This window comes from Camellia sinensis, chromosome 1 (genome assembly GCF_055761805.1).
Source record: "Camellia sinensis isolate YWXY chromosome 1, ASM5576180v1, whole genome shotgun sequence".
Classification (NCBI taxonomy): domain Eukaryota; kingdom Viridiplantae; phylum Streptophyta; class Magnoliopsida; order Ericales; family Theaceae; genus Camellia; species Camellia sinensis.
The window spans coordinates 23,524,952-23,550,542 of NC_138961.1; the positions used below are offsets into that span (position 1 = coordinate 23,524,952).

Sequence of the window (25,591 nt, forward strand, 5' to 3'; positions counted from 1 at the left end):
AAAGATTTATTAATACAGAGATTTGGGATCCCCCACTTTAATTATTAAATATGGAGATAGTTGTAATATTGTTTATTTTGGAAGTAATTGTGCTATAGAATATTTGGAGGACATTGTACCATTTGGAGACAATTTTGTAATTATTATTTTTGGGAGCAAAACTTGTAATTTTTGTTAAGGCTATTTTAGTGTATTTAACGACTCGGGAGTGGAGCGTTACATTTTTACAAAGGGTAAATTACACTGACACCCCTTGAAGTTTCAATTTAATACAGATCTCTCTTCACGTTTGAAAAATTACACTTTTTATTTTCCCGTCTGATTAAAATGACATATTTGTCCCTTAGCCTTTCTATATATAAATAATAAAATAATGTTGATATTTTGTTCATATCGTTTCAAAATAAATAATAATCATCTTTTTTGGTTTAACTCACACGAACAATTAAATTTCTTTATTTTTCGTGTTTTTTTTTATTGAATTTTTACAAATATTTTAAGCAATTTTTAAAATTTTGTAAATACACCTAATATAGATATACTTAAGAAATATAATATTTTGTGATTTTTTTTTAAATTCACCAAATAAAAAAATACAAAAAATCAGTAATACTGTAATAAATGTAAATGACGATATTTGGTAATATTGTAATAAATGTGAATGAATAGACGAGAAAGAAAAATGATGGTGAAAATAAAAATGAAAATTTCTATTCATATATAAAAATTTATACAAAAAAAAAAATTATAAAAATATTGTGATAGTGATATTGTCGTAAATATAAATCATGTTTATTGCTGCATTGTTTTAAAGTGAAAGGTCACCATTAAATTACATCATTATATTTGAAAATTTTATATAATATTTATGTTTGTATATCATCACTCAATAAGAATGTGTTCAAATAGAATTTAATGATAAAAAATTATAAAATGTAATCATGATGATAGGAAAAAGAAATGATAAGAAAAAGAACAAAATAACCATTTAGAAAATTTTAAGGCATGACATCTACCATCTAAGGGACATTTTGTAATGAGATTACAAATATCAGGGGAATATAATTTTTCAAAAGTGAAAAAAATATCTATATTAAACAAAAACCTTAGAGGTGTCAATGTAATTTACCTTTTTACAAAAATATCATGTAAAAAAAATTAAAGAGAATGAATTTTTCAACCTTTTATAGCTAAAATCTTAAACAAACCCATTAGCAAGGTTTCCAATGATACAACAATAAATTAAAACTATTTAAAGCAAATTAAAAAAAATGAAAAATTATAATTCATTGTATTAATTAAAGTCAAAAATTTTGTCATCAGTCTGTGAATATTTAGTAAAAGTGTAATTTCTCCTAAAAATGTATTTTTAATTGTGTCAAAATTTTAAAAATTAGTAAACTTTTTAGGATTATTAAAAAAGTGTTGACATCCCATTGTGAATGTCACAGGCACGGGCACGGGCACGGAGCCCTTGGCCTTACCCGCACGCCCTCACCCGCACCAAAAAACAAAAAAAAGAAATTATTTTGCCACAAAAAAAAAAAGTCAGCAAAAATTAAAATTAAAATTAATACTTAATACTTAAAATCATTAAATATAGTATATATCTTCAAGACAATGTCCTATGCATTTTTCATATCCTCAAGCTTTCAATGCTAATTTCCAAAAATGAAAAATCCCTTCACAAAATAAAGCAAAAGCTAAAAATCATTAGCTACTCACTAATACTACAAGAAAAATTGAGAACTTATTATTTCTCGCCGAGTCTATGTATTTTAACATTTACAAGTTATTTCTAGCCAAATCTAGGTATTTTAACATTTACAAGATATTTACACTTAATGCCATACGAAAAATGTTGAATCTTGTTGTGTTAACATTTACAAGAAATTTACGCTTGCTTGGTCAAAATGACCCAATTACAAAGAGAGTAGGCACTTCTTCCAGAGGTTTAACTCCTCATGGTGAGACTGATATTTCCACCTGAAACAACATCAATCAGAGTTCTGGAATCATTGCCGGGATGGAGGCAATGTTGGACCGGCAAACCTTCAAGACTGAAACCTAGTAACAAGGAAATTTATATAGCGCACCTGACAAGAGGGTATAAATAGTGTTATAAACCAGAATAAAAATGGAAAAATTTTAAGTGTCCATCAAATGATATTAACTGAGCATATCAATAAACATATTTTAACATACTACGTCAGTGTGATCTTGGCTATAATGAGGTTTCCAACTGCCTCACAGAGAGTAGCCCGGCTGCAAGTCTTAGAAAGGCTTTCTAAAAGCTTTTGTGAGCACTACACTGATATCGTCAATATATCAACATTATCAATGGCTCATTAACATGACATTCAGAAATGATCACCAATTTTTTTTTATTAAGTAAATTACAGTGACCTCCCCTAACAAATGGGTTCATTATAGTCCCCGCTCTCTTGGTTTGACAATATTACACCAGCCTCCCTCAATTTCTAAAATTGTATAACAAATTGGTCCATGATGTTCATACACTACCAGTTTTTCATGATGTCATGCTATACGTTTCGTAAATGTCCAATTTTGGAATCCAAAAAATTTATCTGGTTAAGGTTTAACACTGTATACTAAACGAAACAAAAGTAATCTGCTTCAAGCACGATTAATTACCTTATACACCAAGTCTGAATGTATGAAAGCTATGGATGCCTCCCAGTCCGTGGCCAGCAATGATATGAAAAAAGGCCAGATGATGTTTTTGCATCAGTTGTCCCACTGGACTTGACTTCATCATTCATACCTGGAGGTGATAAAGCTGCTGCCAATGAAAGAAAAGAATGAGCAAAACATACAAAATCCAATCCTAGTAAAATAGACAAAAACAAAAGTTATATATGATTATCAGAAACCTATCGTAGAATCTGATTGTGCCATTGGACTTGTGATGTAGAACATATGAAGCTCAAGGAATCACTGATTGTCCCATCTGATTGTCCTACTGTTCACGAATCAGTGTTCACAGCCTCATAACAGCCCCTAAAACAGTGCCACAATCCCATATTTTCATACTCAAACCCTTACCCCTTTATTACCCTAAACAAACCCTTTAAACCCCTACACAATTATTGCAACTTCAGCCATTACTCAATTAAATCAGCCCCAAAAGCACACTGTTGCTGCTGTCGCTACTTGTCCTACAACAACTTGACTTCATCATTCATACCTGGAGGTGGTGATAAGGCTGCAAATGGAAGAAACGAATGAGCAAAACATACAAAATCCAATCCTAGTAAAGACAGACAAAACAAAAGTTATTTATGATTATCAAAAACCTACGGTAGCATCTGATTGTCCCATTGGACTTAACTTCATCATTCATACCTGGAGGTGATAAAGCTGCCAATGGAAGAAAAGAATGAGCAAAACATACGAAATCCAGTCCTAGTAAAATAGACAAAACAAAAGTAATATATGATTATCAGAAACCAACTGGAGGATCTAATTGTCCCATTGGACTTGACTTCATCATTCATACCTGGAGGTGTTACAGCTGCTGCCAATGAAAGAAAAGAATGAGCAAAACATACAAAATCCAATCCTAGTAAAAATAAACAAAACAAAAGTTATATATGATTATCAGAAACCTACCGTAGCATCTGATTGTCCCATTGGACTTGACTTCATCATTCATACCTGGAGGTGGTGATAAAGCTGCCAATGGAAGAAAAGAATGAGCAAAACATACAAAATCCAATCCTAGTAATATGGACAAAACAAAAGGTATATATGATTATCAGAAACGCACCATAGCATAAAAAAATTAAAATAACAAAAAAAAAAAAAAAAGAAAAGAAAAGAAAAAGAAAACTTAATGTGGTTTTCAAATTCCAACCTTCCTTTAATTCAACATATTTGGACATCATTGAGAAGACCATCGCCACCCTAAGCTGGAAGGCATGAGATCTACATTATCCATCTTTTACACCTTGAAGAAGCAGCAGTGGTCCCCTCAAAAACCTTGGGAACTATTGCATTTAAAAGTTTTGGGGCATCCAATATTTACCCTAAATGGGTTTCGGACACACCGGTTTGGCTATGCCCAACATCGTCTAGCTCCATTATGTAATAGTCATCGTTTAGTCTTATTTCAGTTCCTGTGTCTATCGTTATCGCCATCATTGAAAAGACCATCACCTCTCCAAGCTGTAAGGCATGAGATCTACATTATCCATCTTTTAAACCTTGAGGAAGCAGCAGTGGTTCCTCAAAAACCTTGGGAAATTACATTTAGAAGTTTTGGGGCATCCAATATTTACCCTAAATGGGTTTCTGACACAACAGTTTGGCCAAGCCCGATCTTGTCTGCCTCCAGTATCTAACAGTCATCTTTCAGTCTATTTCAGTTCCTGTGTCTATCGTTATCGCCCTATTCTCTCTCCATCCAACCTGGAATCAAATCTATGCCTTTATGCCGGATGGTTGGCCATGCCTTGTGGCATTGAACGTTTACGGTTTTTCTTTCCCACTTTTTGGATTCTTCCTCCACTCACCTCCACTGGCGAATGTAGGAAAAGAAATAGATCTCAATCTTCCTTCCCGAGAAAAAGACCTTCCAACAAAATAAAGATCAGAATCCAAGGGCTCCCTAGGAAATTTGGAACCTTCAGCAAAAAATCTAGGTGAATCCTATCAATTCTAGTTAGGTTTTCAATAATTATAAAAACGCACAAGCAAAATAAACTAAAAAAGAAAGTTACTTAATCAGTAACGAAAAAATCCCAAACGTTTATACTGTTCATATATTTAATAACAAAAATTCAAACTCATACAATCAATTAACTAAAAAACAAACAGCAAAAAATGTGCTCATCAATTCTAGTTAGTTTTTCAATAATTATAAAAGCACACAAGCAAAATAAACGAAAAAAGAAACTTAATCAGGAAAGAAAAAATCCCTAAAGTTTATACCGTTCATATATTTAATAACAAAAATTCAAACTCATACAATCAATTAACTAAAAAACAAATAGCAAAAAATGTGCCAATGGATACATTTTATACATACATAGGGATAAAATGATGGAACACAGTTGAAAGGATAAGGGCATAGGGAAATACTAAGGATAGAATAATGTATGATCATATTTGGGTATTGGGTACCATATGATATGACATTAACCACATCATTGGCCCAACAAAATATTAGCGTAGTGCTTTCTAGATTAAACATAAGACCTATCAGATGATGTAGTTAGTGAAATGTGAGATGATTGCACATCGCTGGTACCAAAATGTGATATCTAAATGTGATCACCCTCACATTGAATATTGACCAAAAACAGAAACATAAAAAACAAAACATTAAATTTGAAGCTACCAAAGCTTTTGTTCAACACATGGATCCAAAAAAACGAAAAACAAATATAATATATGTATGCATAATGCAATGACTCTGTATGTTTTCGTATTCCTATTAGATCCATAAGATGGTCAACAAAACTAGCCATTGTGGAGAAATATATACGCTTGTATGGGGTACCCAAATATGGGGCCTTGTTTAAGGGTAAATTGGTGGAAAGTCCAACCGTGTGGTCTTGTTTTGAGATAAATCCCTTATGAAGTATATCCATCATTAAGTCCCACATTAATTGAAAGTTTTGACCGGGAGTCATATATTTAAATATAAAGTTATATTAGGACTGTTTTACCCATTTCTTAAATGCTATGTATGTCATGCCACAACAGTTTCCTACCAAACAATCCTCCTCTTTCCAAGAAATTTTTTGTAGGCGGTTTTTGTATTTTTAGTGTAAAAAATTGTGAAAGTTCACAATTTTTTGTCGAATGATTTTTGTAGTTTCAAAATAAAGAAGTGTGAATGTCAACAATTTTTATTGGACATTTTTGTAATTTTAGTGTAAAAAAGTGTGAATATTCACACTTTTTATAAAATAATTTAAAGATATAGTGTTTTAGTAAATTTATTGATCGAAAGTGTGAAGTTTCATACTTGCAGCTTCGTGTCACAATTTTGACTCTACATATTCATACTTCCAACTTTCATACTAACAAAATTCACACTATTTTATTCTTTGGAAGTGTGAATATTCACAATTACCAGATATTCACACTTACAGCATTTCACATTATTATATATATATATATATATAAGAAAGAGAGTCCAAATGGGATAAGTACTGTAATTACCACAATTTTATCCTAAAATATAGATTTGAATCCCAAATGGGGTAAATACTCTCAACTGTCATGATTTTCTCCTAAAATATAGATTTCATTGCTATTTTTAGTGCTACATTTAATAATCAGAGTTTTTGGTCTTTTGAATAGCGCCAAGACTTTTAGGGTTTGTAGAATATCCTTCGGATTTAATATAGTACAAGTTCTATATATATGACTTCTTAGTAAAAATTCCCTTTTTTTTAGTGTGGGAGCTTTCCTCAATATGGGGGGCTTTCTTAGTTATTGAGGGCCTTAGGTGGCTGCCTAGTTTGCCTAATGCTATGGCTGCTCCCCTTCTAGAATCTCCAAAATCAAACGGTAGCATGCCAGTGTAGGCATTCTATTTCCTAGAAAAAAGAACATCACTTGTAAAAACAAACACAGAAAGCCTAGAAAACACAACCATTCATTTGGTTTTCATGACCACATCACAAAAACAGCATTTAGCCCAAAAAAAGGAATATACCCATTCATGGTGGGGTTCACAAGAATGCATGTACATGCAACTAAGGCAGAACTCTTACATCACAAGACATGGTAAATTTAAAATATAAAGCAAAGAAAAACCATGGGATGCAGCAATGAGGTTTAAATTTTGGTTCACATATCAATTAAGGGTCTTTATTGAGATAAATATTCTCTGGAAAATTCATCACTACACAACAGAATCTACATAACAAGAGCCAAATGGTAAAAACATTATAATGGAAAAAACTTCATAGGGTCAATGCCAAATAAAAGGGAAAAGTTCACAAAATCCAATTAGTATTTAATATCTAGATTTAGAATGAAAGACATGATTAGCTGAATGTAGACATCTATCTACCTTCATCCGATTCAAACTGGTTTACCAAATCCAGTTGATTTGAGGTTGCACCATTATTGCCACCACTACTATTGCTACCAAGCCCAAAAGAAGTCAAATTCTCTCCACGGAAACCATTTGATGTCTGAGGTTTGTTGCCCAGATCACACTGCATGGACATACAAGGTGGCTGAGTTGGAAGCATAAATAGTTGAGGGGGATCTGCATAAATGAACGCCATGGGATTACTAACCAGGATATCATTTATTTCGGTGTCAGAATGGCATACAGAAGAATCAACAAGTTCTCTGCTAGGATCTATAGTGCAATTTGAAGTCAATGCATAACCATCTATTGGTGGAGCAGAGGTCACTGGAGTGTAGTCTGAATCAATTAAAGCATCTGAGACATTATCTATATGAAATAGTTGGAACTGGGAACCTGCTCGAGTACCAGAAGCAAATGCTTGGTCATAGATCTCAATATCATTGCCATGATCAAGAGCTGGATCTTCTGGGTACACATTGGAAGTTCCAGAAGGAACAGAGAAAGAATGTCCACCATTTTTCATTGCTTGAGTTATAGAGGCAGTTTCAGGATAAGTAAAATTGGCATTCTCTTCTTCTGAATCGCTGAGAACTATGACATCAAGACCCCCTAATGATGGACAAGTATATCTGTTCATGGTCCCAGTTGTAGCATCAAAGTTGTTTGGAACAGTATTGATTTCATGGCCATTGTTGGCAGATAAATTGAAATTGCCAATGCCATCTAGTTCAATCATTGAAACACATGTGGAACCATCTTCAGGTGTGGAAACATAAATAATTTCATCTGGGAGGTGCCACTGTTCAAGCTTCTTAAACTGATATACATTCTTTGCACGCCAAGAACCATCAGGCTTCACATCAATCTCAATTGTATCGTCTCCACAGTACTTTACCTGTTCCATCAGATATTGCAGAATTACAAAGACATTAATGGTTTCATAAATTCAGTATTAACACTACATAAAGCAAAACTCATTCAGGTCTATCACTGGCAATACCATCTTCGTGATGTGATTAAAATAAGGGTCAATGGTAATGTCTTCTAAGGAGTAGTTCTTCATGCAAATTGGACATTGCCACTGCAAACAGAAGGAATTCACAACTCGTACAAATTAGTAATTGAATTGATGGAAAAAAATATAAAAGATGTTGATCACTTGCCTTCCTAGAGAGTTGGTTTAGCTGAAGAAAAGTTTCAAGATCAAAACAACCCATGTGTGCACATGGTCTGAATCTGGCGGCAATCTCAATTCTAGAGCCACTCAACTGCCATTAACATGTAGATATAAACAAAACGGTAGATACATTAATTAACGGTATTTGACACATAAGCCAATTTCAATTGATTTTCCATTATCGTCGTCAACAACAACAAAAGGAAACAAATCATCAATCTCGTGACACAAATATACCAACAAGATAATGACAAAACAAGGCAAACATGCACCGAGTGATCTTGCCACAGATAAGATAGTAATCAAGGATGGCACATTGGCAAGACAGACAACCAGGAAAGTTCAGACACTTGACAAAAAAAATGAAGCTTATAACCGAGGTTTCTTTGAAAGTATGATACTACCTGCATTTACAAACTTGATTGGATTTGGGATGTGGATTTCAAATATAAGGAATTAAATCTACACATTAGAAATTCTTTAAATTTATAATCCTTTGTTTCAATGCTAAACATTATTAGATGAATCTGGGAACAGATTTGATTATAGTATATTCATGAATAGTTTAAAGTTTCAGAGATTATTATGCAGTCCCGTCATATACCCCTCATATTAAATCATGCAAATTCTAGAAGAAAATAAAATGAATACACTATAAACTGAAGAAACAAATATAGATTCACTATGCATATAGATTCACAGGGGACACATCAACATGCAAGTGAAAGGAGAGAACACCAAAATTACAAAAGAGATAACCACTTACAGGACAACGCAGATTGACTGTAACACAGTCCACAATAACTTCCAAATCACTATCACTATCTTCATTTTCCATAGCCACTCCGCCACCAATGCAACGACAAACACGAGCTAGAGCATCTTCAAAGGGCTCACAATTTTGCTTTTCAAGAATCAAGTTGAGGATCTAGAAATTAAATGCAACAAACAAATAAATGCTCTAGTGAGATGAATATGAAAGGAAAACATAACTAAAGAGCCAAGAGAAAATGACTTCTCTTATATCCGAAATGAAAATTACAAAAAATCAAAGAAGTTAGGAAGATCAAAAGTAGACCCCATATATCGATGAATAATTGTGAAGTTCACATGTAACAATCATAACATAAAAACCAAATTCATATAGATAACATATAAACTATGAAGCACGTGTACGGGTATGAGTACTGGTATTGATACGATACGGGTACGTCGATACGGTAAAATTCAAAAAAAATAGGGTACGGGTACGGCTTGGTACGCTTGTAAAAAAATATTTATTTTTAATTTAGAGGAATGCAAAAATTAATTAAATGGTTTAATTTGTTAAGGTTCAACTTATATTTAATATTTAATGCCAAAAGTAAAAGTATAAATCAAAATTAAATATCAATATATTAAATAACTTACAAACTATAGTTTAATTTCAAAATCATGCTAAGCATAAAATAAAAAATAAAAAAGAAATCTAGTGAAATGAGTTTTATCTCTGAAGTAGAAGGAAAATATTGTTTCAACTGAGATACGGTACGGCTTGAATATATATTGGGTACGTCAAAAATTAAGAAGAAAAAACTTGGGTACGTGTTTCGTGTATCTGGTACGTATGCAGAAGTACTATATGAGGTACGGTACGCCGGTAAGTACCCGGTACGGGTATGGCAAGTTTTTCAAAGTACCCATGCTTCATAGCATATAAAGATCTGGGAAGCCTAAGGTGTGAATATCACACAATACTTGCTACAAAATATAGGAAGCTCAAGGAAGAGTAAATTCAAAGAAGTGGCGATATTTGAAAATTGGCATGATTTCAAAGAAAAACCGATAGGAACCATTCATAATCATATTTCTAGTATTATTAGAGTCTTATTTTATGATTAGATTAAATTTTTTAAGATTTTTAGGCCAAGGGAATTTTGGTAATTTTCATATTTGCTGACATGGACTGTAGGAAGCCCATTGGTCGTCTTATGGGTCAAGTTATTTAATTGGATTTTATTTATGTTTCTTATTTAGTCTTCAATTGACTTCGAAGTCCAAAGATATTGTAGTAGTTTCATTTTTTATAAAGTTATATAATATTTCTAATTCAATAGAGTTGATATTTTAGAGCATTTTCAGAACTTTTGAAACTTTTTATGGATTGTGTGATGCCTAAGGAATTCTAGGAGTGATTCCTATATCTATCTTCTTCTTCTCCTTCTTTCCCTCTTTTATTTTCTGCACTTTTAACAGCCCAAAACACTGTTCACGAATCACTGTTCACAGCCTCATAACAACAACCCCTAAAACATTGCCACAGTCTCATTTTATTATACTCAAACTCTTACCCCTTTATCACCCAACACAAACCCTTCAAAACCCTATATTCTTACTGCGATTTCGGCTATAAACCCAATTAAAATCAGCCCCAAAAGCCCAGATTTGCTGCTGCCCCTAATCGTCCTACATCAATACTTCTCTCTCATGTCATGTTAAGGCATACATTAGACCTGATATAATACTTGAGTAATTATGAGAAGATTGCTCTCTTTCATGATTATTGTTCAATTAAAATCGACTGCAAAATATTGACTCCAGCCCATTATCTCTATAACAACAGGATTTGCACATATATCACCTCTTGATAATTATGACATTATTTTCAAGAGAACGCCTACTTCGCAGTTAAGCAACAATTCAAGAATAACAAAAGCTACCAAAGCCTTTGTACAATATAATTCAACATACAATTCCCAGCATTCTCCAAGATACAACCAAAAGATGTTTATCAACAATCAACTCATTCACAATGACATTGGGTTTACCTGTTCTATTGTACGTTTCTTTACAAGTCTAACGCCTAGGCAGAAACGTCGAGCATCGCGTACTGACAAAGAAATCTGATTAGTTCCCTTGTGTACGTAAGATGCAATCTGACAAGAAAAGGTAGGCTTAGAATTAGCCTCACATTCATGGACCCTTCAATTCTGCTTACAATCAATACATAGGTAAAAGAAGGTAAATGTGTGACACCCACATAATGCTTATCTATTAATGAAAACATTAGCATCTCTAAGACTATATTTCAATAAAGAAATTTTCTTGCATTTTCTTTTTGTGTCAAGATTCCACTAAAGACCAGGGCTAGCGAAGAGAACAGAGAGGAGACTCACCATTGGACCATCATCACGGCCATTAGCTCCTAACAACTGTGATTCAGGCCTTTTGAATGTTTTTACTTGAACACCTACAATTTTTTATTAGAGCAGACGTAGATAGAATCAATATGATTTTATAACATTTACTTTATTGATACTATGAAATTATAACAAATTTCTTGAAATGTAAGTCCATCGGGACATCATCCCACTTTTCTAAAACAGAGTTTGGCCAAGTTTTCTTCCCCATAAAGTTGGGTTCAGACCAATCAACTCTTTTGAACAGGCCTCAACAGGCTGTGTTGTTCGGACAATTTTGAGCATCATAGTTTCAGTGGTATCTCAAGAATCCTAAAATTGGAATTCAAAGAAAACCAAAAAAAGAACCTTAGCCTAATTATAATATTTAAAAAATTTTGTTTGGAAGATCTTAGGGCAAAGCCTTTTTTAAGTTAGTTTTGAAAAATATAATCTATGCATACTAGCTGGTCCTATACAAATTTACACATATCTAATAGTATTTGAAGGATCATTAAGTTGCATACCATTAACTTGTAGATTTGTATACAGTGGCCATTGCATCCTAAATGGAACTTTATCATTAAGATGAATACACCAAACCTGACCACAAGAAGCAACAAAAAAATTACCAAAAATTAATGACACATCCACCCAAAATGCAAGACCACACATTATCAATGAGAATAATTGAATCTGGTAAGTTAAACAATTTTAACCAACCTGAACATCATATTCCTTATTCTGTAACAAATCCATATCTTCACTTACAAGATCAAATGCTTTTTCCACATAATGTGGGCTGATTGTCCTGGACAATATTGAAAATGAAATTTAAAAATCACAGAACTGTAGTAAACAATATCTAAACACAACAAAATGACATAAAATATATAGGTCTAACTTTACGTGAAAAAGTCTTCTGTTGAAGAAAAAAGAATGAGAACAAAGTACCATGCAAACTGACAAATATGACCACTGCTTGTATGCATACCGCACACAAAACAAAAACACAAAATTCCAAGAAAATAAAAATAAAAAATGTTATAGCAAAAACCACCTTCTCACACTCATAATATTGTCAACTTTTTTGCATGGGCAATCCAGGTCAATTTTGATATTGGTGAATTTTTAGGCACAGGTGAAAAGAAGTTATGTGCAATTTGTCCCTACCATGTGGGATTTTTCATGTTAATCTGCAATTTTGCTTCTTCATTGCACCAATAACAACATACATTCAAAACTATAACCAAAACTATGCAGAAATGCAGCAAGGTTGATAGTACATTAACTTAAAATATATATATATATATACATACATACATAAGTAAATGCGTTGAACTCACTCAGTAGAAATATTTGAAGTAATCAGCTTGACAGGAGATAAAGTTTGTTTCACAGTCACCAAAAATCTGTCATGAAGAAACATTCAGAATCAGAAAACCCACAAACTAGTGTTGCCATTATAAACGAAAACCATGAAAATGAGGTCACAAAAAATACACACAAAAATTCAAACCAGTGAAGCTATACCAGGAAAAAAATACTTAATCATATAAACATAGATCAAGTATTTTGTGAATATCATATGTTTTTTTTTTTTTTTTTTTTTCAGATGAAAACATAGAAAGACAAGAAGGGTCTCAAAACAAACAACAGACTAGAGGGCTAATCCCTCTCAAAATGAGCTCCAGTCATATCATCTATGACCAAAGCTGTTACAGTTTCTGGGGGATCCTCCAGAAGCACCACATGTTCATGTGCCACTCCTATGTTTGCCAATCGATCAGCAACTCTGTTTCCTTCCCTCAGTGTGTGACTCAGTGTACAATTACATCTTTTCATTAAGAACTTTGTACCTTCTATGATGGCCTTGTAAGGAGAGTTATGGCTTGGCCCATCTTGAATTAACTTGATGGCTTGAGTGGCATCAGTTTCAGAATATCATATGTTTATATATATATATGTAAAAATATCTCCAATAAAATTTTGCTCTGATGAGGGTTTTCTCTACACAACTGCCGGATGTTTACTATTTCTTAATGATAAATCACCAATTTTTCAAAAGCTTAAGCTATTAAGAAACAGACCCAACAATTTATATTGAAGCTATGCAGCACAATCCCTCACACGTGCAACCCCATCTTGCACGTGGAAAGACAAACAGAAGAGCAAACAAACAAACAGAGAAAAAGAAACCAAACAGGGATCAAATACTAAATGCCAATAGAGAGACTTGAATCCAAGACCTCTCTCAACTTGAGCTTTGATACCATGAAAAGTCACCAATTTTTCCTAAAGCAAAAGCTATTAGGAAATGGGTCCAGCAATGTATATCAAGCGATCAAACTCTTACATAAGAAGTAATAGCACCCATATCTCAGCCTTAGAAGCACAACATCACCAACCTAATTTTACTCAAATAGCATCTTTTCCAATTTTAGATTGAATTTGTAGTCAAGATGAAAGTCAGCATATTATTTTAGAACCACTAGATTTCTTTTGCATTAACTCCAACCTGTTCATCAGTCCTAACTTTTTAATACTTTCCCATCATGTTGCTTTTTAAGTAATTAATTTTAATGATTATAGTATTTTTGTAACGCAAAGATCAAATCTTAAAATAATCAAGTACGCTTCCTTTTTGCTCATGCAATCTGTTAAACTATTGATAGGCAAGACCTGTGGGATGAATTTTTAAAAATGACTATAATTGCTCAAAAGCTTCTTAAAAGAGATTTGAATGTTGTTTTGTCACCAGAAGAGCTGTTCATAAAGGTGCTATCAAAAAGCTGTTATGATATATAAAAACAAACGAATCAACCCGAATAGCTCTAAATCCCAGCCATAAAAAGGATCTAAAATTGTATATGATAGCCCAAATCCATACTATTATAAAGTTTGAGCTGGTGTTGACACAATGTGATATTTTGATTTCCAAAAATGCTTCTAGCCTATTTAAAATACAAAATTGTATAGAGGAGGATAGGATTCGAAACCAAAACCTTCGATCTGGTAGACAAGACCCTTACCATGTGAGCAACACACATGTGCTTTTAAATCAAAATCAAAATTTATGGCCTAGTTTGGTTTGTGTTTGTAGAGTAGTTTTTGAGATAAAAAGTACGAAAACTTGTTTGGTTTGCCTTTTTTCAAAAATGGTTTTGAAAAATTGTTTTGGGGAGAGACTTTTAAAAAAAGTGATTGATTTGATGTGTATGAAAGAGAGTGATTTTGGAAAGTAGATAACCAAACAAAATTTTGAATTTTTTTTTGAAAAAATTTGTTTGGTTTGATTACTCTTGAAAATTTGTTTGTAGAAAATTTTTCCCAAAAATTTTTCTGAAAAACAAACCAAACAAGGCCTATATTTTTCAGATCTAACAGTACACCTATCGGCTGGGCAGACACCCCTAGTAAAATATATAGAAAGGGGCAATTAAGTCTTTAACAATAACTGGAACAGTTGCGTGAACAGTGAACAGTACCATGCTACAGACCTTTGTGAAAAAGTACTCTTCATTATCCTATCCACAGATACTAGGTGCTATAATTTTCTCTTAATGACAACAGGCTCAATAACAGAATGATGTTATACCCAAAAAAAGGATGACATCAAATTAAATTGCCTTAATGGAGATACACATGACGCAAGTCATAAAGTTAGAATAGTATATTATTAGTTGGGTTATTATTCGATTGTAATTATTCTATGCCTTAGGGTTCCCTTGTAATTATTAATCTTCATTAATATAAAAAGGGGATGATATCACAATCATTCACTAATCCTTTTCTATTATCTAAACCTACATGGTATCAGAGCCAACTCACCTCATTCTCTGTTAGCCACCCCAACCTCAGCCGACTACCGTCTCTCATCACCCAACACCAGTCGACGCCTCTTCTCTCTTTTCCAGCCTACCTTGGCTGATTTCGGGCCACACCCATGTCGTTCTACCGGTCGCAGCTCACCCGCAGTGCTTGGGTAAGATTTCCGACTCACCCTCTATTCTCTTCTAGGCCTATCGGTAGCCCTAGATTACTCTTCTGGGCTGTTGACCCTCCTAGCCATCCCGTAGCACCCTTTCGGTCAACTCCTTGCCGACTCCGACTCTCTTTGTATCGACTGGTATGACCCTGATGACCTGCCCTCTCGTTGTTTAGTATATACTGTAACCTTATTCTTTGTTTTTTCAAAAAAAAAAAAAAAAAAAAAAAAGGAGAAATAAAGTGGAAAAAAAAAAAAAAAAAAAAAAAAATTGTTGATGAGTTTTTTAGTTCTTTAAATTTTTTTAGTGGTCATTGTGCTTGTATTCCTCCACCTTCCGGGTTTGTGACTGGCACTAATTTTATTGAGGGTTCGGTAATACAGTATCTATGGCAGATTCCACCAATGTGTCCACTACTTCTCAAACACCTAAGAGTGAGAGTTCCATTATACCTATTACTGTGACTGATAACCCCAACCCTAGTCTTAAAATCACCACCTCTCCATTTAATGGTCAGAACTATCTACCATGGTTGCAAAGTTTGACTATTTTTCTGAAGAGCAGAGGAAAGATGGGGTATGTTGATGGCAGGATACAGGCACCCAGCACCACTAACCCAGGTTATGACCAATGGGAGATCACTAACTCTTTGATTATGTGTTGGCTGATTCATTTGATGGTACCAGAAATTGGTAAGGGCTACTTGTCTATGGAGACTGCCCAGGATATTTGGGATGCTGTGGCTACCACCTATTCACGTAAAGGGAATTTTTCACAGGCATTTGAGTTACGCTGCTCTATTGAGAGCTCTGTTCAAGGGAGCAAACTGTTCTTCAATACTTCACTTTCCTCACTAACGGCTGGAAACGCCTTGATCACCTGCAGGACTATAAGCCTGTTTACACTGCTGATTCAATCGGGTACCAGAAGTTCATTGCACAGGAAATGGTCTTCAAGTTTTTGGCAGGTCTCAATGTGAAGTATGATCCGGTTTGGAGTCGAGTTCTGGATATAGACACTTTTCCTTCACTTCAGGAGTCATTCGCCTGTGTATAGAATGAAAAGAGTCGCCGGTCTGCTATGATGTCACCTATTTCTACTGACCGCTCCGCATTACTATCTACCCCTAGAGATGGCCTCAACTTGACTCCCATTCCTCCATCTGCCGCCAAGGAGTCTGTATTCTGTGATTACTGTCGCAAGTCGCGGCATACTAATGAGACGTGTTGAAAGCTTCATGAGACTCCATCTAGAGGTCGAGGTGATCGGTCTGGTTCTCGAGGAGGTCGGTCAGGCTAGTCTAGAGGATGTGGCTCTCATCCACAGGCTCATCAGTCTAGTGTCGTTGATACACTTGATTCTACTTCCGCTTCAGTTGGCCAGAATTTTGATGGTCTCTCTGGCATGACTACTCATGAGCTTAAGGATATTCTGCATCACTTGCTGGATTGCCGGTCTTCTACTGCTCTCAGTGCATCTTTCTCGTCGTTTGCCCGCTTAGGTAACTTAGTCTCTTCTCCTCGTCTTTTCCTTTCTCATAAGTCTTTGCCCTGAATTATTGATTCTGGTGCCTCAGATCATGTCTGGATCCTCTGACTTTTTCTTTGCCTATAAGCCCTTTTCAGGTCAGGACAAAGTTAGGATTGAAGATGGTACTGTTTCTTCTATTTCTAGGAAAGGTTTAGTTCACGTTACTCCTACCATACCTCTATCTTTTGTTCTCCATATCCCCAATTTTTCTGTTAACCTGTTATCCTTGAGTCGTATTACAAAGGATTTTAATTGTAGTGTGACTTTTTTTTTTTTTTTTTTTCCCTGATCATTGTTTTTTTCAGGATCTTGTCACGAGGACGATGATTGGCAGTGGTAGTGAAAAAAATGGTCTCTACTTCCTGGATAAACCGGACAAGCTTGCTCATTCTTCCACCATGAGTCCTATTACCAAAGCTAATTTATGATTGTCGCATCGGTGTTTTGGGCATCTGTCTTTTTATTTAAGCATTTATTTTCATTTGTTTTTGCAAACAATAATGTATCGGAGTTTTTTTGTGAGTCACGTTAACTTGGAAAACAACACAGAGCTTCTTTTGCTCCCAGTTTTAATAAAAGTTTAATTCATTTTTCATTAATACATTCTGATGGCTAGGGTCCATCTCGTGTTATGTCTGTGAAAGGTCATTGATGGTTTATTACATTTATTGATAATTTTTCTCGTACTACTTGGGTGTATCTCATGAAAGACGAGTGAGATTTTCTCTGTGTTCTGCAATTTTCATAAGATGATTTGTACTCAATTTAGGCCACTGTCAAAATCTTTCGTTCTGATAATGGGAGTGAATACATAGATTTTGGATTAGGGCAATATTTTTCTGCTCATGACATTATCCATTAGACCTCTTGCACTAATAATCCCTCAACAAAATGGGGTTGCGGAACGCAAGAATCAATATCTTCTTGACATGGCTCGGTGCATGTGTTTTCCTATGAGTGTGCCTAGGTCTTACTGGAATGACGATGTTCTCACCGCTGCCCATCTTATTAATCGTTTTTCTACCCAGGTCTTGCAAAAACAAGCTCCCTTTCAAGTCCTTTTAGGTTCCGAGTCCTTATTTTCTATTCCTCCCAAAATATTCGGCTGTGTTTGTTTTGTCCACAATCACTCTCCTGCTCGTGGTAAGTTGGACCCTTGCTCCTTTAAATGTGTTTTCCTTGGGTGCTCTCCTACTCAAAAGAGGTACAAGTGTTATCACCCTCCTTCTCGTAAGTTGTTTGTCTCCATAGATGTCACATTCTTTGAGTCTCAATCCTACTTCTTGACCTCTCCAGTGTCACAGTCCTCCCTTCAGGGGGAGCCTTGGTGTGAAATGATGCCTGTGATTCCTATGGTGGAACCAGTTGTTCTTGCACCACCACCTCTTACTGGGACTACAAAACCCAATATCCCCAAGGATAGGGAAGGGCAAATTTATATCAGGGACAAAGATAGACAGGCAGAAAGTTAACAGGATACAAGAGACTACTTCTGCTCACACATTGCCATCTCCTGCTTCTGATGAGAGTTCATGTAACTTTGAATCTATTGAGTCCACTGATATTAATACACCTATTGATCTTGATGTTCCTATTACCAAGAGAAAGGATGTGAGATCTTATACTCAGGCCTCGTTTGGAAACCAACATATTTAGCCAAAAAGTCAAAAAGTTACTAAAAAAGCCAAAAAGCCAACAACCCATACTAAAAAGTCAAAGATTCTCTTTTCTCTCTACTTTTTGCACATCTTTTCATAAAAAGTCAAAAAGTCATTCCAAACATACAAGTTTTTTTTAGCTCAAATTTTAGCGAAATAGCTAAAAAGTTACTAAATTAGCCTGTTCCCAAACGAGGCCTCAATATCTTATCTCAAATTTTGTGTCCTGCTCTAATTTGTCATCCTCATATAGAGCATTTATGTCAAATATTTCCTTTGTTAGCATTCCTAAGCATTTTCAGGATACAACTGGAAACTTGCCATGATTGAGGAAATGAAAATACTTAGGAATTGATGAAGTCACCTAAAGGCAAACGACCTGTGGGATGCAAATGGGTGTATATTGTGAAACACAAAGCAGATGGTTCTATTAAGCATTACAAGGCTAGACTTGTGGCAAAAGGATTCACCCAGACATATGGTGTTGACTATCAGGAGACCTTTGCACCCGTAGCTAAGATGAATTCAGTCAAAGTACTTCTCTCCGTAGCAACTAATCTAGATTGGCTACTTCATTAGTTTGATGTAAAGAATGCCTTTCTCCATGGTGACTTAGAAGAAAAGGTACATATGGACATTCCTCTTAGTTTTGAGGATCATCAGACAGAGGGTAAAGCATGCCAGCTTCGGAAGTCATTATATAGTCTCAAGCAGTCTCCAAGGGCTTGGTTTGAAATATTCACTCAGACTATGCTTAAATATGGCTTCAAACAGAGTTAGGCAAATCATACCTTGTTTGTAAAACATTCATCACATGGTAAGACTACAGCACTCATTGTTTATGTAGATGACGTAGGTTTTACAGGTGATGATAGTGAGAAAATACCTCTGTTAAAGAAATATTTAGCGAGTCAATTTGAAATCAAAGACTTGGGGAGCTTAAAGTATTTTCTAGAATAGACTTTGCTTGCTCTAAGGATGGGCTATTTATCTCACAGAGGAAGTATGTGCTTGACCTATTGAAGGAAACCGGGATGCTTGGCTGCAAGGCCTGTGACACTCTACTGGAACCCAATCAGAAACTAGGAGATAATGAAGGAGGAGCAGCTATTGATTGGGGGAGCTATCAATGATTAGTGAGTAAACTCATCTACTTATCTCACTCTCGTCCGGATATTGCTGTTGTTGTCAGTGTGGTTAGCCAGTTTATGCATGCTCCTCATTAGATTCACTTCGAGGCTGTCATAAGAATCTTAAGATACTTGAAGTCTACTCCTGGTAAGGGTCTTTATTTCTCAAAGCATGATCATTTTCGTGTGAAAGCCTATACAGATGCTGACTGGGCTGGATTAATAATTAATAAGAGATCAACTTCAGGGTATTGCACCTTTGTTGGAGGCAACCTAGTTATTTGGAGGAGTAAGAAACAAAATGTGGTTACCAGGTCAAGTGCAGAAGCTAAATTTAGAGTTATGGCACAAGAGGTGTGTGAGCTCGTATGGATCAAGTTATTGTTGAATGATCTAGGTATTGATTAGACGAACTCCATACGGTTATACTGTAATAATAAGGCCGCCATCAACATCGCCCACATTCAGATTCAACATGATAGGGCAAAGCATGTTGAGATTGATCGCTACTTCATTAAGGAGAAACTCACCAGTGACATAATATGTATTCCATTTGTGCAGTCTAGTGAACAACTCGGTGACATCCTCAACAAGGGAGTTAGGAGTAAGTCATTGCATGACATCCTCAACGAGCTGGGCACGAGAAATATCTTCACACCAGCTTGAGGAGGAGTGTTAGAATAGTATATTATTAGTTGGGTTACTATTCGATTGTAATTATTCTATGCCTTAGGGCTCCCATGTAATTATTAATCTTCATTAATATAAAAAAGGGATGATATCACAATCATTCACTAATCCTTTTCTATTATCTAAACCTACACATAATACTACTGTAAGATTTCTGAATGATTTATGTATATTCAATTGTGTTTGTAACACAAGAGTACATCGGTTTATACAACAATCTAACCTAGGACTAAAAAAGAAAAGAAGAATATCTACTCAATCCCTAATATATACAAAATATATATACTACCATATATACATAAAACCGAATATTCTCACACTCTCGCTCAAACTCAAGGTGTTTTAGCAGAAAACACAGAGAGTTTGCCAAGAAGAAATTGAAACAGAGCAATAGTGTGAGTTTTAGTAAAGAAGTCAGAAGTTGCAGAGCCGAAGAGATAAAAGGAAGCGAGATAGAGCCAGACTGCAAATGCTGACGAATAAAGTGACAATCAATCTTAATGTGCTTTGTCCGCTCATGAAAGACAGTGTTATGGACAATTTGAATAGCATTGCGGTTTTCATAGTAAAGAGAGGTCGGAGAAAACTGCAAGACACCCAAATCAGATAAGAGACACGAAGCCAAACAATCTCAACAAAAGCAGGAGCCATAGCACGATACTCAGCTTCGGCGGTAGAACAAGCAACAATAGTTTGTTTCTTGCTCTTCCAAGAAATCAATGAATCGCCAAGAAACATATAGAAACCAGACGTCGACTTGCGATTAGTCACATCACTAGCTCAATCAGAATCAGCATAGGCCACCAAGTCCAAAGAGGAAGTAGAGGACAATAGTAAATCCTGAAAGATAGTACCTCGGAGATAGCGAAGAATCCGAACCAATGCAACCCAATGTGTGGAGCGAAGAGCAGAAACAAACACATGAACAGCATAGGCAAGATCAGGACCAGTAACTGTCAGATAAACCAAGCAACCTACAAGCTCTCGATATAATGTAGGATCATTCAGAGGAACACCATCAATAGTGTTGAGTTTCACATTAAGCTCAATGGAGGTATCAAAAGCCTTAGTGTCAGTAAGACTGGCACGATGAATAACCTCATTGGCATACTTGGCCTGAGACAGAAAGTAGCCATTGGGAGAAGCAGCCATCTCAATACTAAGAAAATACCGCAATAGGCCCAGATTTTTTATTTCAAAGGTGCAGAAAAGATGCTGCTTGATCTCAAAGATAACAGAAGAGTTAGAGCCAGTGATGATCATATCTGCCACATACAGTAATAAGGCAACAAATCCAACAGAGGTGAAGAGAAGAAACAACGTTGAGTCCTAGGCACAAGGATGAAACCCAAGCTCAGTAACAACAATATAAAAACGATCATATTAAGCACGAGGAGATTGCTTCAGACCATACAGAGCATGCCGAAGACGACAAACCTGTCCAGAGAAATGGTGAAGGCTAGGGGGAGGACGCATGCAAACCTCCTTAGTGAGATGGCCATTAAGAAAAGCATTCTTAGCATCCATAGCATCCATCTGATAAAGAGGCTAATAACGAACAACAGCGACAAGATCAAAGTATGGACAGTAGTCATATTGGCGACAACGGTAAAGTGTGAGAATATTATGTAAATATATTAGATTGATTGTAGAATATAGGTTTATTCTTTTTTTTTTTTTTATATTAGGTCTATATAACTTGGTTGTACTCTTTGTATTATTGATAATGGAATATACAAATTCTCTCAGAAAACTTACATGGTATTAGAGCTTGGTTCAAAACCCTAGGTTCGACATCAACCCATCTGGTTCGAAGTTGATCTGTTGACCTATCTGGTTCGATTAATTCTGCTCTCTCTCAAACTCAACTAGTTCGTTTGGTTCAATCAAAGCTTTATCTCTCATCTAGTTCGTTTGTTCGCGATGGATATCTCTTCCCTTTTCTGGTTCGATTTCCAGCTCACGAGGTCTCTGTGTGGTTTTGGTTTATACTCGCAACATCTCTCTCTCTCTCTCGCTGACTTTGGTTGATGATCTCTTTGTCTCTTTCTTTGGTTCTCTGGTCTGAAGTAGCGAAGGTCCTCTGACTGGTGGTCTGAAGTCGCGACATTCTGGTCTTGGTCTAATCGCGATTATGAAGAGTCTCTCATCTCTGTTCGTCGATCTCACTCTAGGTCGATTCTTTCTCACTTGCGAGGTTCACTGATCTCTCTCGTCTGAGCCTCATCGTGAGGTTTACTATCGTTGGTTATTTATTACGTGGCTGGTTCTGTGATTCTACTTCTTGGGTATTTACATTTAAACCCTTTCAGGTTTATTACACTAGAGCCCCTCAGTTTCTTGTTTAGTATACTCTGAGCCCTGTCTTAGTTATTGTGGTCTATTTTGGGTTTATTACATTTTGAACCCCTCAGCTTTCTAGTTATTAGCCTTTGATCTTTGGTTTGGCTATTTTGCCTTATTTTGGATTTGTTACACTTACCTCAGCTTTCTGGTTATTACGATATCCGTGGCTTTTGATGAGTGTGCCTTCTGCCATCAAAGAGGCCATTGAAAGTATCACTGTCCAAAGAAGGGACATTTGCCTGCCTCATCTACTCAGCAGTCTCGACCCAGTTCCGAGCTCATCCTCCAAGCACTTTTCGGCCTCTTGGCAGTTCTATTGCATCTGCTCCAGCTCCTGAACCTGACTTGGCTTCCTCGAGTGCTCAAATTAGTCAGCTTCAACATATACTATCTACTTCCCAGCCATCCCTGTCTGCCTCCGTTGTTTCCGCACTTCATTCAGGTTTGCTTGGTTCTTCTTTAGGTATCTCTTCGTCTGTTTGGCTTTTTGACCCAAGTGCCTCTCATCATATGACTTCTCATCTCCCCTTACTTCAGAATTGTACTTCTTCTCCCTTTCCTATTACTGTTAATACTGCTAATGAGTCTAGTATGTCTGTTATATCTGTTGGATCTGTCCTACCGTCTGTTGTCTCTATTCTATCATTCCTTTATGTTCCTCAGTTATCTGTTAGTTTGTTATCTATCAGTCAGCTTGATGCCTCCGATTTTGATATTATCTTTTCTTCTTCTATCTGTTTTGTGCATGATCCAATGTCCAAGCAGCAGATTAGGACTGGCTTAGAGACTTTTATGTGGTAGAGAGCTTACATATGCCTATAACTACCTCTCCGACTGCCTTTTCCTTTTTTCAGTTAGATTCTTTGTCAAGTCTTCTATTTTTGGCATTCTAGATTAGGGCATTTATCTGCTCATCGCTTACAGCCTTTAGCTTAGTCAAGTATACTGGGTAAAGTCTCTCCTAGTCAAATTATCGAGTGTCGGGAGTGTAAACTTGCCAAAATGACAGCCTTACCTTTTCGTAAATGTATTTCTATATCTGATACTCTTTAGTTCATACTAATGTTTGGGATCCTTCCCCTGTTCTCACCAAAGGAGGTTCTGTATACTATGTGTCATTTGTTGATGATTACACCCGTTAAACTTAGGTTTATCTTATGACTCTTAAGTCTGCCTTCTACCAGATATACCGTACTTTTCAATCAATGGTCACTACGCAATTTGGGTTTATTATTAAAGTGTTACGGTCTGGCTTGGGTGGTGAATATTTTAAAACTAAGTTCTGTGCGTATTTGGCTAATTTAGCTACCATTCACCGCACTTCTTGTACTGATACACCTGCCCAAAATGGTCACGTTAAGCGCAAGCACCGTCATCTCCTTAAGACAGCTAGGTCTCTCTTTCTTTCTGCCCCTATTCCAGCCCCTTTTTGGGGTAAAGCAGTTCTTACTGCTACTTTTCTTCTAAACCGTATGCCTACTCCCCTACTCTCTGGTCGTTCTCCTTATAAAGCTTTATTCTCCCAACTTACCAAATATTCCCTTTTGCGTGTTTTTGGGTCTGCTTGTTTTGTCCTTTTCCGTAAAGATAGAACCAAACTTAGTGACCGGTCTGTTCTATGTGTCTTTTTGTGCTACAGTCTTACCCAGAAAGACTATCGCTATTATGACCCTGTTTCTCGTCGTCTTTATATCTCCCATCATATTGCCTTTCTCAAATGTCTGTCTTACTTTTAGCTTCCTCCCATGCTCCGGTTTCCAAAAAAGATTTGGTTCACATTGATCCATGTCTTTCTAAGGTCCCTCCAGATGAGTACATCTCTACTTTTTCCCATGAACTTGTTCCCTCTATCACCCCTCCTGCCGAATCCCCTTCCACTGACCCTTATAAGTATGTTCCCTTTTCTCCCCCTCCAGCTCTATCTCTGTCTCCTCCTCCTTTGTTAGTTTATTCTCGTCGCAAAGCTCTCCCTCAAGCAGTATCTCTTCCATACCTTCAAAATGAAAGATTTGGGCCCCTTGCGGTATTTTTTTGGTATTGAAGTAGTTTCTTCTCCTAAAGGCTACTTTCTGTATCAAGCTAAGTATGCAAATGAGATTATTCACCATGCCGGTCTTACTGACACTAAGATTTCTGATACCCCCATTAAGCTTAATGCGAAGTTTAACACTACAGATGGTGTCCCTATGGATGATTCTACTTTATATCAAGAGCTTGTGGGTTGCTTAGTTTATCTGACTGTCACTCGCCCTAATCTTGCCTATGCTGTTCAGGTGGTTAGCCAATTCGTTTTTGCTCCTCGTTCTACACATTGGGTTGCTTTGGTTCGCATTCTTCGCTATCTCTGGGGTACTATATTTCAAGGCTTGCTGTTCTCCTCCACTTCCTCTTTGGACTTGGTGGCCTATGTTGATTCTAATTGGGCTAGTGATGTTACTAATCACAAGTCTACTTCTGGCTTTTGTATGTTTCTTGATGATTCCTTGATTTCCTGGAAGAGCAAGAAATAGACAGTTATTGCACCACGTTCCACTGCCGAGGCTGCGTACCGTGCTATAGCTCATGCCACAGCTGAGATTGTCTGGCTTCGTTGTCTCGTATCTGATTTGGGTGTACCTTAGTCTTCTCAGACCTCTCTTTACTGTGACAATCGCAGTGCTATTCAGATTGTCCATAACACTGTCTTCCATGAGCGGACAAATCACATTGAGATTGATTGTCATTTTGTTCGTCAACATCTACAGTCTGGCTTCATCTCGCTTCCTTTCATCTCTTCGGCACTTCAACTTGCTAACTTCTTTACCAAGACTCACACTGCTGCTCGTTTTCAGTTTC

General features: G+C 36.1%; 1 protein-coding gene across 50 annotated transcripts in view; it reads right to left on the reverse strand.

The window, feature by feature from the left end:
• Positions 1-1,731: 1,731 nt before the first annotated feature.
• LOC114323552 (E3 SUMO-protein ligase SIZ1) overlaps positions 1,732-25,591 on the reverse strand; it is a 35,804-nt gene continuing 11,944 nt past the window's right edge. For 2 of the 50 annotated variants that reach the window (XR_014332202.1, XR_014332205.1), the window contains exons 8-23: positions 12,760-12,825; positions 12,137-12,224; positions 11,941-12,016; positions 11,411-11,484; positions 11,063-11,170; positions 9,022-9,183; positions 8,242-8,346; positions 8,079-8,159; positions 7,284-7,973; positions 7,052-7,199; positions 3,634-3,696; positions 3,521-3,538; positions 3,322-3,381; positions 2,895-3,226; positions 2,656-2,800; positions 1,732-2,096 (exon numbers count right to left, since the gene is read on the reverse strand). Coding sequence is in view for 17 of the 50 variants with exons in the window: in XM_028271182.2 (XP_028126983.2) it covers positions 2,685-2,800; positions 3,209-3,226; positions 3,322-3,426; positions 3,521-3,538; positions 3,634-3,696; positions 7,052-7,199; positions 7,284-7,973; positions 8,079-8,159; positions 8,242-8,346; positions 9,022-9,183; positions 11,063-11,170; positions 11,411-11,484; positions 11,941-12,016; positions 12,137-12,224; positions 12,760-12,825 (1,918 nt within the window). In the remaining 33 variants the exon portion in view is untranslated. Of the gene's footprint in view, positions 2,097-2,655; positions 2,804-2,894; positions 3,227-3,321; positions 3,539-3,633; positions 3,697-4,497; positions 4,595-7,051; positions 7,253-7,283; positions 7,974-8,078; positions 8,160-8,241; positions 8,347-9,021; positions 9,184-11,062; positions 11,171-11,410; positions 11,485-11,940; positions 12,017-12,136; positions 12,225-12,759; positions 12,826-25,591 lie in introns of those variants that run through there. The other 48 variants (XR_014332195.1, XR_014332204.1, XM_082873552.1 and 45 more) reach the window with 46 other exon arrangements.